General features: G+C 42.0%; 1 protein-coding gene across 1 annotated transcript in view; it reads right to left on the bottom strand.

The window, feature by feature from the left end:
• Positions 1–1909: 1909 nt before the first annotated feature.
• Arhgap20 (Rho GTPase activating protein 20) overlaps positions 1910–18609 on the bottom strand; it is an 85919-nt gene continuing 69219 nt past the window's right edge. The window contains exons 10-15 of the mRNA XM_057767214.1: positions 17906–18084; positions 16389–16550; positions 12461–12570; positions 10005–10194; positions 8825–8939; positions 1910–7623 (exon numbers count right to left, since the gene is read on the bottom strand). Of these exons, the coding sequence (XP_057623197.1) occupies positions 5756–7623; positions 8825–8939; positions 10005–10194; positions 12461–12570; positions 16389–16550; positions 17906–18084 (2624 nt within the window). The 3' untranslated portion in view covers positions 1910–5755. The remainder of the gene's footprint in view (positions 7624–8824; positions 8940–10004; positions 10195–12460; positions 12571–16388; positions 16551–17905; positions 18085–18609) is intronic.

The following is an 18609-nucleotide window of genomic DNA, read 5'->3' as shown; positions in this document are numbered from 1 at the left end:
TTCTGAATTTTCTGCTTGGAAAGTCTATTTAAACAGGAAAGTAGGCCACTTAAATTACCCTCTCTGACTGTAGTATGACCTGCCTTACCTTTATGCCTTATGGTGTTGGTTCTGTGAAACAGGAGGCTGCAACACTGAGTGCAGAGATTCAGTCTTCTGAACAAATTCTTATCCATAAGGAATGCTGATTTACTGAGTGGTTTCCATCTGAAGTCTACTTTACCAGATTTGAGAATGGCTGTACAAGGTTAACACCTACTTGCTTGGTCAGCTTTCATCTTTTGACTCTCACCTTTTTTTTTTTTTTTTTTTAGTTTTTTGAGACAAGGTTTCTCTGTAGCTTTGGTGCCTGTCCTGGCACTAGCTCTTGTAGACCAGGCTGGCCTCGAACTCACAGAGATCCGCCTGCCTCTGCCTCCCGAGTGCTGGGATTAAAGGCGTGCGCCACCACCGCCCGGCTGACTCTCACCTTTTGCCCCCACTCCACCCCAGGTAAAGTCTTTAAAATTTCAGAGACAACACAGCTGTGCTGTGCTTTTAAATCCATCCTGTCTATACCCGTTATGTGCTGAGTTGACACTACTTGCATTTAGTGCCATTACTCAGCGTCTGCTATTTCCTGTTTTTTAGGGGTATGGACTAGTTATTTGCTGGTCTACTCTGTTGGACTTGGTGTGTGACTTCCCAGTTCTCCTTTGCTCACTCTTCCTTTCAGGAAATATCACTCTCTTCTTTGGCACTCTGTTGCATGAAACCTTCTTCTAGGTAGTTTTCCTCTAAGTATTTTCTTCCTGCTGGCTTAGACTGAGACGCCTTGCTTTGTACTTGTCTTGATACCTTGAGATGTTCTTCTTTCTCTAGTAATTTTAGATACCTTCTCTGGATCTACCAATGACTGGCATCATCCCATGCATTTCTTAATTTTATTGACAGCAGCAGATATTCTTATGGTAAACACTAGTAAGAGTCTTCTCCTTATTGCATTAAACATTCTTTGATTGGCAGCTTTACCAAGTTGACTGTGGCTTATTGGGTAGTGGTTCTCTGATTATGTCTACATGGTATTTAAAAAGGCCTCTGACATTTGAATGTCCATTTTCTCTCCAGGTTTGTGGAATTTTCTGCTATAATCTTGGAACAGATTATTTCACTCCATCCCAAGGCATGCCTCCAATGAGACCACTCCCCTCTCAGAACTTCCAATGCCCTTTTGCGGTCTCCCCGGCAGTGGCGCGAGTGTAACGGCCTCACGAGACTTCACGGTGCCTGCGGAGAATCTCAGTTCAGACTTCTTTGCCGCCGTTGTCTCCACCTCTGAAGCTCCTTTGGTTCCGGCTTTCTGCACACACTGCGCTTGCTCAGCCCTAGCTGCACCTCCACAGCCTAGGTAGCTCATTCCAGGTTGCACTTCTAACCTTGACTGTGTCTGGGAACGAGTGGAACACTCCCTTGGTAGCTACTGCTGACCCTGTCCTGTTGAGACCATTATTATTAATATTATTATTTTTGTGGATAAAATCCCATGAAGTCTGATTTCTTTTTCTGTAAGTTTTTTTTTTGTAATAGGAAATCTTTTTTTTTTAAAATCCCAACTCCTCTTCTACATTAGTATCATAGAGATGTTTTCTAATTGATTATCTTCCCTGAAGTCTTGCTCTTTCAGATCACTGTCATTCTGTTTCTTGAGATAACTCGTTTGATGTGCCATCCAAGAAACTTCTTAGCATTCACGTATTTTGATATCCTATGCTCACAGTTATTCCACTTTGGGGGCAAAGCTATAAAATATTTCCTTTACACGTGAAAACTGTAGGCAGCAATAATCTTGGTTCCTGGGTCTTGTGGAGAAAGAATAATTCTTCATAGCCATAGTATCCATTTTATTTTCTCTGAGTAACAGACTATCTCAGAAGGTTTTAGCCAATTTATTTAGTTCTTACACAAGACACCGCAAAGATAATTTCTAAGTTTAAGTTAATGTCATCTAAAACACAGATGAAAACAAGTAGTACTGAAATCTTAATGTCCACAAACCTGCATCTTATATTGCTATGTGAGGTAAAAAAATCTAAACACTATTTTTACCTTGACAAATGAAACCAGTGAGAAACACTTCTAAGTCATCTAGAAACGTCGGTGTGCCCTGATGTTGTCCAATAGGCACAAAGAAAATATTTTAATCCAATAATAGCAACAGTTTTTGTGTGTAAACGAGATTTCAAAACCAAAGCTTGCGAATCAAACCTCAGCCGAGAGCCTACTGCCAGTTCTACCATAACTATTCACATTGCACAAAGATGGTTTTCAAGGGGTTTTACTGGAGTGAAAAAGGAAAAAGAAATTAACGCGCCATGAAGGTAGCTCAGACGCAGGAAGAGCTCACAACTGGCAGCACAGACCATGGGGTATTTCTTCCTTTCACAGGAGAAGACCTCATAACCAAAATGAAAGAAACTGGAGCAAATGCTTTACCCAAATTTATTATTCACAGTATAAAAAAATTACTGGAGGCTTTAAAAAAAAAACAGAAAGAGCTTTGTTGGGCTGACAAATTAGAACTTTCTGATTCAGTGTTATGACATGCAAAGTAGACTATAAAGAAAGTATTTAATATTCAATTGAGTCTTCATTAAACGTAAGTTTCTATTTTTCTCTAAAATTTAGATAGAATTTAGTGTGTGCACATTGTAGAAATACAATCAATACCATTTGTGAAAGTGTTTTTGTCATTCCTACCTAGCAAATCTGTCTTTCTAGCTGCTGAATTCCTTGAAAACAGTAGTTGAACTTATACAGAGACCACATGATAAAGCTCAAGTTAGAGATATAGTAGTCATGAGAAATGTCATACTTCATAAATTACCTCCAAAGCACAGATATCCTGGTGTGTGTAGAAAGTCAACTGAATGGCCTAAAAATGAAATAATCTCATACACACAATCAAATTAATCAAATTGAGCTGATATTTCTTTTAGCATATGGACAAACTAGTCCACATTGCTCCAGAAATACAATGAAAAAACACAATTTCTGACAAAATGGGGGACTGTTATGTATAAAGCATAACTTATTTGGTAAACAAGATTTAAAAATATAAAAAGGAAAAACAATTTCACTCTTTTGTTCCCCTAGAAAAACTATGAGTAAAAACTTAAGGCCACAACTCATTGTGTATGAAATGTTCAAAGGGTGCTCAGGCTTGCTGAGCGAAAGAACTCTCCGCAGTCAGTGTTTCTCTGTGGGCCTGTTAACTGCAGGATGACATTTTATTTAACACACAGCATGGACTTGTTCATGCCCATTATCAGTGCCTTGAAAACCTAACAATTTAAAAGTTAGCAGCAGTTTCTGCAAGGTACAAAAATACACATTTTGTTACATAACACAGTAATAAAATTTGTCAAGATATATTATACAAACTCATAGCATTTGAGATAAAGAATCAGTCTAATATATTATAGATTGATGGAGTCTAATAAAATGACATGTCTGTGTTCAAATCATATAATACTTTACAGCAATATTAACAGACTATTCACATTGAGTATCGCGGGAGCATATAAGGAAACAGCGTCGGAATGGTTGATGGAGAACCTTACCAACTATTTTCTTCTATGCTTCAAACTGGGTGGACAATTTTCTACTGGCCATTATAAAAGGACAAGAAAAGCCAGAACTCTTGAATGTGTTCAGGATGCATTTCTTCCAGAGAGACATTCGAAGTCCTAGGATCTTCATTCACATCTTGCAGTTCTGACAGTAGTATGCCCTAAAGGGAAGGGTCGTCCTGCTAACTTTATCTATCAATACCACCAAAGATACATATGGATACTTAGGAGTCTTCTTATGGAAGTGGTGGGTTATAAGGTGGGATCTAGTTCACAGCTGATTGAGATTGCCAGTGTCGTGAAGAAGCTCTTTGGACACAGAGTTCTAAAAGTTAATTACGATTAGGGCAAACAGGGCCATGCCCCTGAGAGGTAGGTGGCACTTCTACAGCTAATCCTTAGGTTCTTACCCTATGACCCGCAATGCAAGGTTTGGGAGAAGGGAACAAGATCTGCCATGAGTTTCCTGGTGGCTGGCAGGGAAAATAATTTGGGATAAACTATTTTTTGAGTGAAAAGTCCTTTCTAGAGTGGATTCATGAGATCACGTAGACTCTAGGCAACTTCTCATAGGTGAGTATCTCAAATGAAGGAGGATGCACACCTATTTTAGGTTGTAGTCTCCATTTCATCCTGGCTGACTAGATCTTACCCCTAGGGAAGAAAACATGCTGGGTGTAGCCTTGAAGGTAAAAAGATAAATTTCTGGGGTCTAAACTTTTAATATTTATAATCCACAAATCATTTGGAAAAGATGGAGAACTTTGGCAAGAAAGGCAGTTGGAGACAGCCCAACAACATCTTTGTTGTGTGTTCTACTCAATAATAACCTTACATCCTGTCAATCTCTAATCGATAGCAATCTGTAGAATGAAAAGACAATCAACAATTGTTCCTTTGCTCCTCTTGGTTGACTCTAACAAGCAGTGCTGCAGAGAAACATCTCCGCAGGCAGAGGTGCCATATTGACAGATAATACCTGTGGAATCAGGAAGGCAAAGTCATTTCAGGAAACTGCCAGTAATCAAAACGTGGGTGACTGATAGAGAAAAGTTTCATGTGGTAACCTGCCATTAAGTCTAAGTCAGCGGCCTTTCTGTGACATCTTAAGTATCGAAGGATCCAACTTTCTGACTGGATACATTTCTACACACATTTTCTGAATGACCATCAGCATAACAAGAAGCTTTTCTTGATTACACAAATGTTGCTACCAACGCGGCATAAAAGATAGCATCTCTAGTTTCTCTGTAGCCTTGCCTCTGAGATTAGTCAGTCAGGGAAAGTTAAAAAATCACTTCTCTAATTCTTATATGGCTATTTTTTCTACATTACTAGAGCAAATGTTGTCAGCAGGGCCCTTTCTAAATAGGGATAAGATACATTTTTTTTTTTTAAATCACAGGCACTGTGGGAAGGACACCAAAGTGAGCAAATGTCCTTCTTTGTCTTTACATCAACATTTCTGAAAGATGTGAATAAATTCAACCCTAACAGAAAACCAAACAATTAACCAAACCACCCAGTTACAAAGCTGTGCTGTCACGGCACCCATAGCTCTTTAACCACTGGTTTTCTCTACTCTGCCTTTATCAACAAGCTGGTCCATATAGTGACCCTCGTGACGACACATGACTAGAGAAAGCCACGGGCTTGGATTCAGGGACAGGTTTTTCATGGCTTTCTTAGTGAATGTACACACTTTCCCGAATGGCTCAGGGGCCCCTTGTCTTGCCTGCTTGTTCCATGGCATAAAGATGGCTTCTCTCTACTGTTCCTCTCTGTGTCACTGTGGCTTCATTTAAAGTGCTCTGGTCCTTCAAGACAGCTAGCTCACAGACTGCTGAGACAAGGAGGCCTAAATGAAGGACACCTCTTCTATCCTTCTGTGAGGATCCTAATGTCTCAGAAAAGGACTAACTTATGCTTTAATAGGAAAGCCTTTCGAAACTTTAGATGATGAAACTTTGAAACCAGGTTTTACCACATAATCATAACAAAGAAGCTGTCGTATTTGCAATGATTGTCCTCATGCTACCTACCCCAGGTGTCTTAGAAAAGGGGGTCATACTAATTACTGTCTTTGCTTTCATTAGCCCGGCTCCTGTTCTTAAAGATATCGGATAATTTATTTTGATATAATATTCTTATTGCAGGTCACTGTCTTTGGTTGAATGTCTGTCCCCAGCATCGCAGGCTGTTGTAGGTTCTGTGTCTGGGCTGACCACATCCTGCACAGTCTCCAGATTTGCTGAGGCTCCTTCCCAGGGGCTGTCGGAAGGGTGCTGCCCTACGCTCTCTTCTCCCTCCTGCAACTTCATACCAAGCTTGAGTCTGCCTTCCAGCAGGTGGAATGGAGAGGTGGAGTGTTGCTTGGAGTCCTGGCAGGCATAGGAACCGCACCCATGGGCTGTCTGTGCAACTCCAGGTCCTTCATCTGCCCTTAGGCATACGTCATCCTGACTCTCTTGCATGGGGTCTGCCTCTGAAGTACCAGGAACATGTGGCGGGAACTCCAAAGGTTCTTTCAGGGAACAGATTTTCCTGTCTTCTGGTCTGGATGCTTTTGTTTTCTTTTTGAGGGACCAGTTTTTCAATGTGACCAAACCACTTCTCAGCCATGCGCTGGGGTGAATAGTCACAGAATGTATGTGTGACGGTTGCTCCACGGGACCCTTTCTTGAATAAGTTAGATGGCTGCTGGCCTGCCCCGTGGAGGGACCAGGTATTCCAGATACGAGGGCGGGACTGTCACAGTCAGTAGACAGCTCTCCTTCCTGTTTTCTCTGAGCCTGAAAAGTGCAATCTATTGGAGAGGAAGTTTCGGTGGGAGTAAACACAGAGTGTTCAGAGATCTGAGAGAAAGCGCTGTCCTGGGAGCTTACCGAGGAGCCTGATGGGGATGTGCCTGGGGAAGATAAGCTAGAATAGCTAGCCCGTGGGCAAAGGTTGAGTCTTGGGGGCAAGGCCTTCTCAGTGCTTTGGTGTGTGCCACTGCTCTTGCCCACCTCGATCCCCATGACCAGGCTCTGATTGATGAGCTTCTGCCCCTCGAGTTGCAAAGACTTGTGCCTTCTGAGATAGTCCTCTTCCTCATGCAAGAGGCCCGTCTCCCAGCCGCTTTTATGTTGTTTTTTTGTATAGATCCCCCTGAGATAGGACAGTTTGTAGTTTTGGTCATCTATGCTGGGTTCGGAACAGCGTCGATGTACCTGCGAGCCCTTCCTGGCATCTGCCATGTGTGGTGGGGAGAATCTGCATGTATCTGCATCAAAGGGTTGCTTCCTGGACCGGTCCCGGGAGGATGCGTGACTGTAAGAGGCCACAGAAATGGCCACTGGCTTGGACTTAGTTAACGGTATCACTTGATTTTCTTCGTGACCAGACAAGCTTTTCTTTTTAATGTGTTCATTAGTAGCATTTTTCTTGCTGATGTCAGTGCCCGTGACTGAACTCTGTCTAAAACACGTCTTACCCTCTTTCTTCAGGGGCTGGGTTTGCTTTAGGTAATCTTCATCCTTTCTAGAAAGCACAGCATCGCAGCTGGACTTGCGCAGCTTTTTCTGGTAAAACTCTCGGAGATAAGAGAGCTTTGTGTCTAGATAGTCGATACTGGGCTCTGAGCAGCGTCGGTGCCGCCGCAGGACTTTTGGGGCATCTGCTGCAGCCACAGGCAGGCACCTGGGTGTACCTGGGCCAGCTGGGGCCCTAGTGTGCTCCCCCAGTGAAACTTTCCTGTAGGGTACAAAAACATTCACGGGCTTGGACTCCAGAGGTTGTTTCATTTGAATGTGTTCATCTTTAGACTGATCTAAGTCAAAATCACTCAGGGTTAAAAGGCCTTCCACCTCAGGCTGTTCAAGATCGTAGTCGCTGAGGGTTAAGACAGAGTCCATGCTTCTGCTTCCCTGGCCAAGTTTTGTCACCAGGTCACTGCATGGAGCATCAGCATCCTCGTTGAGCTCATTTTCCAAGCTGTCGTAAGAGGAGTCGTTCATTTGGAAACAAGACGTATCTGTGGACAGAAATGAAACCATAGTTAGCATTCTTACAAATCCAGCCTGGGCTGCCATTAAACAAAACCATGCTTATTTTCATGTGTAGAGTTCAAATTTCTACCTTCAAGAAGAAAAGACTTTTTAAAAAATGTAAAATTCTGTATGTAGAGGGAGCCAGCAGCACATGAGGCGAAGGCACACGTGAGGTCAGAGGACAACTTGCTGGAGTTGGTTCTTTCAGGCCTCCATGATGGCGCCCAGGGATAGGGAATCAAACCCAGGCCGTCAGGCTTATGGGGGTGGTGGTGGGGGTAAGCACCTTTAGGCACTAAGCCATCTTAACTGCCTAAATCTTTCCATTATCCCAAATGTTAGTGCTGAAGACAAAAATCTTCCAGCGGTGTGGATGCTAGCATCATCTCAGTTTCTAATAAAGTGACTTCTTCTAAGGGAAAGTTTTCTCAAAGCAACAGTTATGTCATAAAATGAAAAAATAATAAGAAGTAAATGAGCTAGGGTCAGGCTGACCTGGGTTTTGAGTAGGAGTCTCTATTCTGACAGGGTGGTGTTGCATACAGTTATACAAAACACATGCCAATTTCTGTGAAAGCTTTCATAAAGCTGTCTCAAGTTAGCCATTGCTTTGTGTGGCTCTAGCATTGTTGAAAGGGTAAATATTGTTCATATTTTATAGATGAAATACTGATGTTTGATGGCACAGAACTATAGACTGGAGGACGCATAGTAGCAATTGGTGGCAAGGAACTTATATTTTGGAGGTTTTATGCCTATAAATTCAGACCCTCTCCTCACCCTCAACCTCAAAGATGCTAGATGTTCCAAACTGGCTCACAGCACTCTAGAATTCTGAGGTCTTAGAGACCACTAGGAATGGTGGTGAGGGTAAGAAGCACCCCAAACCAGGACTTCCCTGCTTTTCTGGACTTTTGATTCTAGTTTCAACAGCAGAAGTTCTGATATATAGTAGAGTTCTTCTGTTTATTTAAAATAAGGATTCAAATCTCCAGGGTACAACTTGTAGACCGAGGCCTCAACCCAAGTACATCTTAACCCATCACACTGATCTATTATCAGGCCTTCCGAGGAAGGAATGCAAGCCCTGGCTCCAACTGCCCCAGGTCAGAGGCTCTCAGACAACCGGTCTCCTCGTCTTCACAGACAACATCTAGCTCTTACAAAAGGTGTTCTCCACAGTACCTGAGGTGTGCTCTTTGCTGTCGCTTCTCTCAGGAAGATCCCCCAAGAGAGAAGTGATTTCCTCTCCAAATATCCTACAGCAATTTTCAATGAGAAATTGTATAAGAAGTGAAACCTGTGCGCAATGAACAGAATTCAAGCGTTATTATTCATATAGCCCCCTGCCCATTTCATACACAACCTAATCTAAGCCGCAAAATGGAATCGAATAGAGGGAAGTATTCAAAATGGTATAAAAGCCCCACTGCCAACTGATGGTGCTTTAGAGAGTAGTTTGGGCACAGAACCGAATCTGAGGCAGCAGACTACAATCATCTATGATTTTTGGCGCAGTCTTAACATTTTAATTCCATCTTTTAAATTAAGGCAATTTCAAGCATTCTCACTCCATAGGATGTTTGGGATGGGAGAAACGTACTTTGTTATTAAAATTTATCAACTATCAGTAATAGAGACACACAAGGATTTCTTGTATAAAGGGCAAGTTGCTATGATTTGGGACAAGGGCTCCTCTGTGGGTACAGAAGGAAGAGAGGGACAGGCAGACAGCATGCAAACCTGGGCTACTCATGACTAGTCTCAGCATGGCTCCCTTTTACCCTTCTTAAGTGAGGTGCCTATGGGGAGAAGAGCATTTACAGGGGCTCTGCTGCCACTGAGATGGACAGGAGCTGACCTATAGATTCTTTGCCTCAGCAGCTGAGACATGCTATGACTGAAGGAACTGGTACCCAGGCCCCTGATCAACAGCCAGGCCCTCCAGGGGTGGGAGGGGTGGGAAGGGTGGGATCTCAGTCCCTACTGCATCATTACAAAAGAAACCACAGCAAGGAACTTCTGTCAGGATTGTGTAGCTGGCCAAAGTTGGCACTGAGAACTGAACTCTGGCTTGTCTAAACTCAAAGGCCCTGGTTTGTCAAGGAGTGCTTCCTTACCACGTGTGGTTTGAGTCAGCTCTACTCTTCAGCCTCCTTAAAGGGAAAAGTGAAGTAACAATTGATCTTTTTTAAAAGTTTTTATATGTTTCACCTTGCTATAGTCTACCAGTCAGACAGGTCAATAAACCCACACAGAGTCTACTTTAGCTCTTTAAGAAATTGTGTTTCAGCATATTGTGAATTTCAAATGTTTCAGAATGAGGGACTGAGGACTCAGGACATAAAATGAAAAATGTCATTACCTTTTTTGTAAATTCATTTTCTAGTTCTGGGCTGGAGGAAGTAGGAGGCCAAAGAATGCTTGGAGCGATACACACTGCTAAGTTAAATGCAGTCATCTGATTAGATAAGGAATGTTGTTCAATGTTGTGTAATACCCCAAACAGATACCTTAGGAAAACAACATTGGCTCTGGGAAGCTGATCTAATAGCCTAAAGACAGAAAAATGCAGGACGTTTTATTAAGAAACGTGTAAAGACAGGCACCCCTCACTTCACCTGCATGGGGAACCATGCAGATCAAACAGGCACATCAAGAGCACAGTGCAGACACACAAGCGTTTCAGGTGGGTGGCAGTGTGTGAGGCAAGGGGTACTCAGACAGGAGGGACGCACTGGCAATTGTTTTTCAGGTCTTGTCTTCATAACTCAATGAAAATGTAGAAGAGTGCATAAACTATGTTGCCTGTTGTAACTCCAAGAAAAGTAGTACAATGTGTTTTAACTCAGGCAACTCCTGCAACATTTTGTAATATTCCCAAGCAAACCCACAAAAGACATCCTGATAAGATTAAAGTACTCATTTACTTCCAAGCAGGAAGGCAAGAGTGATATTTCTTGGTGAGAATCCAAGGTTTAGCTATGAAGACTTCAAGGTTTGTTCTGGGAGCCATGCTCTCCCACCCAGATTCCAAAGGCAGCTGTGCCCCAAACCTATCATTCTCAGGTTAGTCAAGCTTGAAAGGATTATGTTTCCCACTGTTCTTACTTTATGTAAGTTATAAAAAGTAGTTTTAAATGACTACTCAACAAAACTTATTTTTACAATCATCCAAAGCGGGTGTGCACGCACACACACACACACACACACACACACACACACACTCCTCTGTCTGTCTCTGTCTCTCTGTGTTGTGTGTGTGTGTGTGTGTGTATGTATGTATGTATGTATGTTACTTTTTCTATAAGAATCTACAACTTGAGGAAATAAGGTACTTTGGCACCTGTTACTCAAACAGCAGAGGTCTTTCTTCAGTATAATGGGTGTATTCAGCAGGAAATAAAGCATCTAACATACGTGTTCTGTAGGGCACTAAGAACACTGACTGTAGATAAGCGATAGCAGTGCATCCAGTGCTTGGCTCTGGAACTAAATTCTGACAGAAGGACAGCTGACTGATCGGCACCCTTGGCCCAGAAGAGAAGCCAATTTTGCAGCTATGTACTTCTGACTCAGTAACTAAAAGCTGGGGTGTTCTGTAATCCATGGTGCGGGGCCGTATGGAACATCATACTGGTACTGTTAGGAATTACTTTCAACGAAAGCGTTTGTTTGTCTCATTTGCCTAAGTGTCATACTTTCACATTAAATCTAAACAAGTGATATTTGGGATCCAAGCTTTTCATGAACTAGAATTTGCATTTTTTCGAATGTACACTTCCTTCCTACCTATTTATTCTCTTACAGGAAATATTCAGGAACATGCATGCAGTGATGAAGTCTACAAGGAATCTCAGTGGATGGCCTTAGATATCACAGGTTTTTTGGTTTTGCTTGAGTGTCTCTCACACTGCAGCCAAGGCTGACATGAAACTTGGTAGTAACGTTCCTGCTGCAGTCTTCTAAGTGCTGGATTACAGGTACGAGCCACCACACTTGTATCAGACATTACACTCTTTATTATGAGTCTGAGACGCTGCCAATCCCTTTCCTAAGACACCTCTCAAGGAGTTAACTCCCTTCCTTTTACATTCTAGCATACTCACCAAATACTGGGTAGCAATGGTTACACTGTTACAAACATCCATTTTACCTATCTATTCTACCAGACTCGGCTTCCTGGAGAGAGGGGTAGAGATCATGTTCTCTGCAGGACTCCAGTCACCATATGAATACATGAAGACTCAACTAGTGAGGGAGATACTTCCCCTACATGAAGAACCAGCATCCAATGCACTAATGAATTTCAGCTCCTATCAAATTTAGATATCTTAGGTATACAATAAGTTATTTCATGTTAATAAGATTACTGAGAAAAGGCTTGGGGTGTGGTTTAGTGGTAGAGTGCTTGCCCAGCATGCACAAGGCCCTAGGTTCAATTCCAAGGACCAAGGAAAAGGATTAATAAATCAAAACCAACTTAGAGACTATTGAAATGGCTCAGGTGGTCAAGGCTCTTGCTGGCAAGGCTGATGACTTGAGTTTGATCCCTAGGACCTACATATGGTAGAAGGAGAGAACCGACTTCTGCAATTTACACACATGCACACATACATGCACGCATGCATGCGCGCGTGCACGCGCACACACACACACACTCTGTAATTTTTAAAATCAGAGAGAAAGCAGTGACAACGGAAGCAGTAAATATATAACTGTATTCTTATACCCCATGTATCTGATAACTGCTATTATTTTAATAGAAAAGCTTTCAGGATGTAAGTATTTTAAAGTATTTTTCATATTCAAGATCATTACCTTTGAATTATGTTAATTTTTTCTTCATCATTTCCTTGATCCATTACACAGACCCAGTGATCATACAGATCTGATGAAAAAATACTTTCCGGGATATTTCTCAAAAAATCCTAAGTGTGGGAAAAATAAAAACAAGCATTCAAATCATTCTCATGCAAAATACATGTTGGAAAAAGAACCCTGTGTACCCTCCACTGAGCTGTTCGTACGGAAGCTTGTGAATTGACATTTTTCTGGGGACAGATTGGAGCAATCAATTCTGGACTACCATTGAAAAAATAGAAGGCACCCTATTCAGCAGAAGCTCCGGGCCTGTACACATTTTAGTAAACTGACGTGATGGGATATGACAATACAGCACCTCAAAACCCACCCCCTTCTTTAAAATAGCAAGTTCAAGGAAATGTACCAAGTTATCTGTGAGGCTTGTAATTTGGCATCCATCCCACACTCTATATGTACTTATTCCCAATTGCTCTATAATGCTTGATATATTTGGAATATAGAAATTAATCAAAGCAAGTGGTTATACCTTAGAACATTATATTCCAGTGATGGTGCACAATGACATCAAGGTACTTTATTCTTGTTATACCCCATGGAAAGGCACTTAGGTGTTTGAAGGGAAGAAAGCATCCAATAGCTGAGTTCCAGGAACTAGGGTCAGCACTGTGTGCCTCATGTACAGTAAATGAACATATTCATATTACATTATTTTTTCTGTTAAGACCACTGGTGGGGATGGGTGTAGAAGAACCAGACCATGGCATGAACAGGATATGACCACAGGTGTTTGCTATGGGGGGGTCTTTATTTACAAAAAGCTAAAAAACAAGCTGAATTGGTCCTTGTAGAGAGCACTGGCAATAGTTCTGGGCCACCTGTCTCTGTCTTTGGAATGGCACTGACAAGGCTAAGCTTGCAGGCTGAGACGTCAATATCAGGTAGGGAGAACTCAGTTTAGTGACACGGCTGGTTGTCTTCACAGGTACCTGATGTAGGAAGTCCTGTATATGTGTTCCTTTATTTGGTTAATGAATAAAGAAACTGCCTTGGCTTGTTGATAGGACAGAGTAGAATGAGGCAGGGAAAACTATACAGAATGCTGGGAGAAAGAAGGCGGAATCAGGAGATTCCATGTAGCCACCACCAGGAACAGACACCAGAACCTTACCTGTAAGCCACAGCCACGTGGCGATACACAGATTAATAGAAATGGGTTAAATTAAGATGTAAGAGTGAGCTAGAAATATGCATACGCTAATAGGCCAAGCAGTGTTAAAATTATTAGAGTTTCTGTGTGGTTATTTTGGAGCTGAGCATCTGGGAACAAACAAGCAGCTTCCTACAACAGCTACCTGTTTATACCAGAGACAGGTGGAAGTCTGAATGAGAGATTTTAAAGATATAACCACTGTCTCTGCAGCTTTTAAAAGTCAACATACAGCTCGATGCTTCTGTATCATGGAATCTGTGATAATGTTGGTAAGATGAATTAGCTAACTATTGGGACTCACTCACTGCTTATGGGTTCCACTGGGGCAGGAACAGACCCTTACTCACTTTGCATATATGACAATGTATATGTAAGTCAGCACGGCAAAGGCCGTTACTGAACGATTATAAATGTGTCATATAGACTATTAACAAGTGGACAAGGGAAGCCAGTCAACTCTAACCGTATGTCAAGATAATTTTGCAAACTTTGTAGCTGTGCTGACTACTTCACTTCTGTTTTTCTTTTTTTCATTTCTGGCAGTTAAGGAAGATTGGCTGTTTCTGCCTTCCTTTATTTGTATAAATGCACCCAGACACTGTGACTCAAACACACCCTCACAAAAGCTGCCTCTAGTTTTCATAATCCCAGATCAATTGCAGCTGTGGCACCACAGAGTTAGAAGGGGTAAAATCTGCTATTTCAAAAATAGGTTAGTGATTAGAAATCTCTTTTTAAATCTCACTGAAAAAGACACTTGGGATCCATCTTAAAAACATCATTAAGTCTTAAATGCATACTTGGAAGATAACTTCAACTGTGGCAGAGTGCTCTCCCCAGCTGGAACAACACACTATAAAATGCAAACATCACAGCTGAGGGGGATGGAGAGTTGACTCTGAATTACAATGATGGACTTGCAGTATTCAATGAAATTCCTTACTTCCAAACCAGAGCCTAAGCCAACAGGACTTTCTGGTTCCTGTGGGATGAATCTGTGGACGGCTGAGCTTCGTTGAGGGAGGAAGGGCCAGAGTCACACCATTCCAGGCGATTTTTGTTCAATCACGGTTTGAAGAGCTAAACTTATATTTAAGTAAAACCTGGTAAGTAAAGACTTAAATGACTTCAGACTGCTTTATTTATTTTTTTGAAGCTATATACAGAAAAAAAGAAAACAAAGGCTCAACCTTTATCTTCTTCCCTACAACCAGTTGAAATAGACGGGAATAAAAAACACAATTACACAGTGACAAGACTTCAGTTATATGGAAGCCATTTAACCAGAGTCTTCAATCATCTGCTTGCCTTTGCACAGAAGATCTTCCTACAAGCTGAAGCACACCTGGGGTAAGGCCATGCTTCTTTGGAATAGTCTCAGCTCCGCAAAGAGTCGTAACAAGTGTGGTGCTGTGGAGTAGACAGCAAGAGAATTTTCTTTCTTCTATGACACAGGCTGACCTGCCTAAGCTAAGGAGAGAGAACCCACTTCTGGAAGAAGGAAGAACTTATGCTATGTGTTTGTTTTTGACATACCTGTCTGGTTAAGGCTCAAGCATATCAAGTATCTGTATTATCCTGGGATTGAAAAGTAATAAAAACTGCACAGGAGATCAGATGGCCCAAGCTCATTCTCCAAAATGGCGTTTGTTCCTGCTAAAGCCCATGGCAGAATTTAGACACAGCCATCAAGAAATAACAGGGAGCCAGGCAGTGGTAGAGCACGCCTTTAATCCCAGCACTTGGGAGGCAGAGGCAGATGGAGCTCAGTGAGTTCAAGGCCAGCCTGGTCTATGAAGTGAGTTCCAGGATAGTCAGGACTGTTATACAGAGCAACCCTGTCTAGAAAAACAACAACAACAAAAACAACTAAAAAAGCAAACAAAAAAAGAAAACAAAACAACAACAAAAAATCCAACGTGAGTCTCACAAGCCACGGTGCTGACTTTCTCAGCAGCTGGCCACTCAGATGGGGCAGGGCAAAACAAGCCCTGTCCACCATATTTTCCTAAGCTTCAGGACCTCAGATGACACTGGGGCCTTCTCTACTCTTGGCTCAGTGCATCCAGACCTGGGAAATGGAAGTTTGAGGTAGGCCTGCAGAGATTCTTGCTGTGGCCAAAGCTCTGCTCATGGCTCAGTTCTTGTTTCTTTTCCAAAATAATAGGACATTTCTAAGACCATGAGGAAGAGACTATGTCAGAACTTTCTAACTGTGGTGAAGGCCAAAAGGCCCAACATTCCTGTTTTCCTCTTAGAATGTGTGAGGAGTTACAGGAATGGATGGGAACTTTAGGTGGCATCAGCATCTTGTTTTAGTTTAAAGCTAATGTCACTTTATTATGGCAAACTAATAAAACTCTACAAACATTTAATACAAGTTCAGTTTTTTGATAACTTTGTCTTCATTAGGAAGGCAGAGAGTGAGGGACTCAGAGAAGCAGGATGTTTGTTGTGCTAAATGTCCTCTGTGTGTTCCCGAGTATGTCACACAGTTTAACTGAAGTTTGCTTTTGTGTCTGGGGTGGTAATGAGCTGACTATCGTGAGAGAAAAACAAGAGCCTATCACGTTAGTGGTGGAGCCTGCAAACTCCAATGTTGGCTTTGTGAAAATTTTTAGCACTTTCGGACTCTAAGCAACCAGAAACGATGTCACTGTGGAATGAACTCTGAGTCTGGGTTACACCGTGGATGAGCGCTCTGCTCCTTACCTTCAGCACAGATGCTATCACGAAGATTGACTCACAGTCAAGGGGGACTTCAATTCCAGAATTCAGTTTCTCTTTCAGCTCTCTGCAGGATTTCATATTGGCCGACTGCCTGAAGATGCCTTTGGTGAGAGGGCCTTTTTGGTTAAGAAAGAAAAGCATATCCTAGGAGCAAACAAAGGACATAATCCAAGATTACTTTACACACACCAGTACAGGAGCAGGGACTGGCCTTCTGTGGCTGCCAGAAGGACTGGAGCTGGATGGATGGTTACAACAATTCAAATGATGTTTTTAGAACATAGAGGCCAGGGACACAGCACCTGGTTCAAGAAAATGTGAGTTCATGAAATTTAATGTATAACCTGGTGACTATAGTTAGAAAAATATAGTCTAAAAAGTTTCAGAGAATAGATTTTAAGTATTCTTCAATTTTGCTTTCTATCTGTATGTTTTCTGCATCCAGTATAGAAGACAGTGGAGACAAACAGCCCATGAGATCAGGAAGCAAGCTATGCCTCTGATTTCCTAGGCTAGGGTCTGAGCCTTACTTTTGAGTTTACGGAGTAAGGGTGGTGAAGGTAACTTCACTGTGGAGGATAAACAAGGTAATAAAGCATCTATCATAGTGCTTTGTTACAGGGAGATGGTCCCTTTGTTCTGGCCACCTGGCTAGCTTACACCCGAAATAATCACACAGAAACTGTATTAACCAAAAACACTGCTTGGCCATTAGCTCTAGCCTTGGCTAACTCTCACATCTTGATCTAACCCATTTCTATTCATCTGTGTTCACCACGAGGTCGTGGCTTACCGGGAAAGATTTAGCATGTCTGACCTGGCATCTCCACGGCAGCTCTCTCACTCTCTCTCTGCTTTCTTCCTCGCAGAATCCAGTTCTGTCTTCTCTGCCTACCTAAATTCTGCCCTATCAGGCCAAGCAGTTTCTTTGTTGATTAACCAATGAAAGCAACACATTAACAGAAGGACCTCCTACACCAGTGCCTGGCATTTATCGATTTAACAGGGCAGGAGATTTGGAGTGTACTGGAGTAGACTGCTTGGAGGAGAACGGACGTTGAACAGATCTTGCTGTAAGCAGACTATTTTCTTTATCACTTGGAGAGAATTCAAATTTAGCAGCTATTTTCCATTCCATCCCAGAGAATGTATCTTGATGCTTAAACATATGAGATATAAACCTTGAAAAGCAAAAAGATACTGTTTTCTGACCAACAAAGCTGGAGATTGGATCTGTGGTTTTCTGACAACATACTAATTTATCTGAGTGGGCTTCTGTTGCTCTTTTAAAACAAGTAGACTGGATTGTTTCCTAACTACATCTCCCTCAAGATTCTGCCACGATGAAATCTGATTTTATGTTCTGAAGTAAGGATAGAGATTTTTAGTTAAACCAGAGGGTGTTTATGATCTTTCCACTTTGGGGACAGACTTACCCTACAGCGCTTCCCCTTCACCAACATCCTTTCCCCTAGTTTACAGACCCAAATGACACTTACCAAGATAGGTTTTGGTAGATTGTCATTCTCACAAATATCTGGTAAAGAAACTCCAAAGAGCTGTCCTGGCATAGGGGATGTTGGTGACATGGGCAGGTTGTCCAGGTGAGTGCTGGAACCACGCCAAAAAGCCCAGTTGATGATAGAGCGCCTTCTTTTAAATGTCTTCTGGCCTGAGTCTAAGAGGTGAGATCAGGAGGGAAGCTTGTGATTCATTCAGTCTTATTTCTGCAGCTTGTTTTGTACTTTATTCCTTACACTATCTCAGAGAAGTGCTTATGGAGCCCATGCCAGCTGTGAAAGTCCATTATAAATATTTGGCAAATTAAGGAAGCAGTGGCTTCTTCTATCCCTTTATGGGACAGATCACTGGCCTGCTGACCTGAGTCTTGGTGCTAAAATTTAAAATATAGAGAAGTTACATTTCTTAGGCTGGAGATGTCATTCAGTGATAGAGTAACTGCCATGCACAAGGCCCCAAGTTCCATCTCTAACATTGTACAACAACAACAACAACAACAACAAAACCACTTCTCTCTCAGTGAACTATACAACTTAAATCAGAAAGTACTTTATATCAACACACACACACACACACACACACATACATTTTAAAGATGAGACAGGCATATAGAAAAGCAGAAGAGTGAATTAGGTTACAGTTAAAAAAGTGAGAGGAGGAGAGAATGACAAGGAGAGGAGAA

Source organism: Chionomys nivalis, chromosome 4 (assembly GCF_950005125.1).
Source record: "Chionomys nivalis chromosome 4, mChiNiv1.1, whole genome shotgun sequence".
In the NCBI taxonomy this organism is placed as follows: Eukaryota; Metazoa; Chordata; class Mammalia; order Rodentia; family Cricetidae; genus Chionomys; species Chionomys nivalis.
This window is presented reverse-complemented; position numbering and strand designations above follow the sequence as displayed.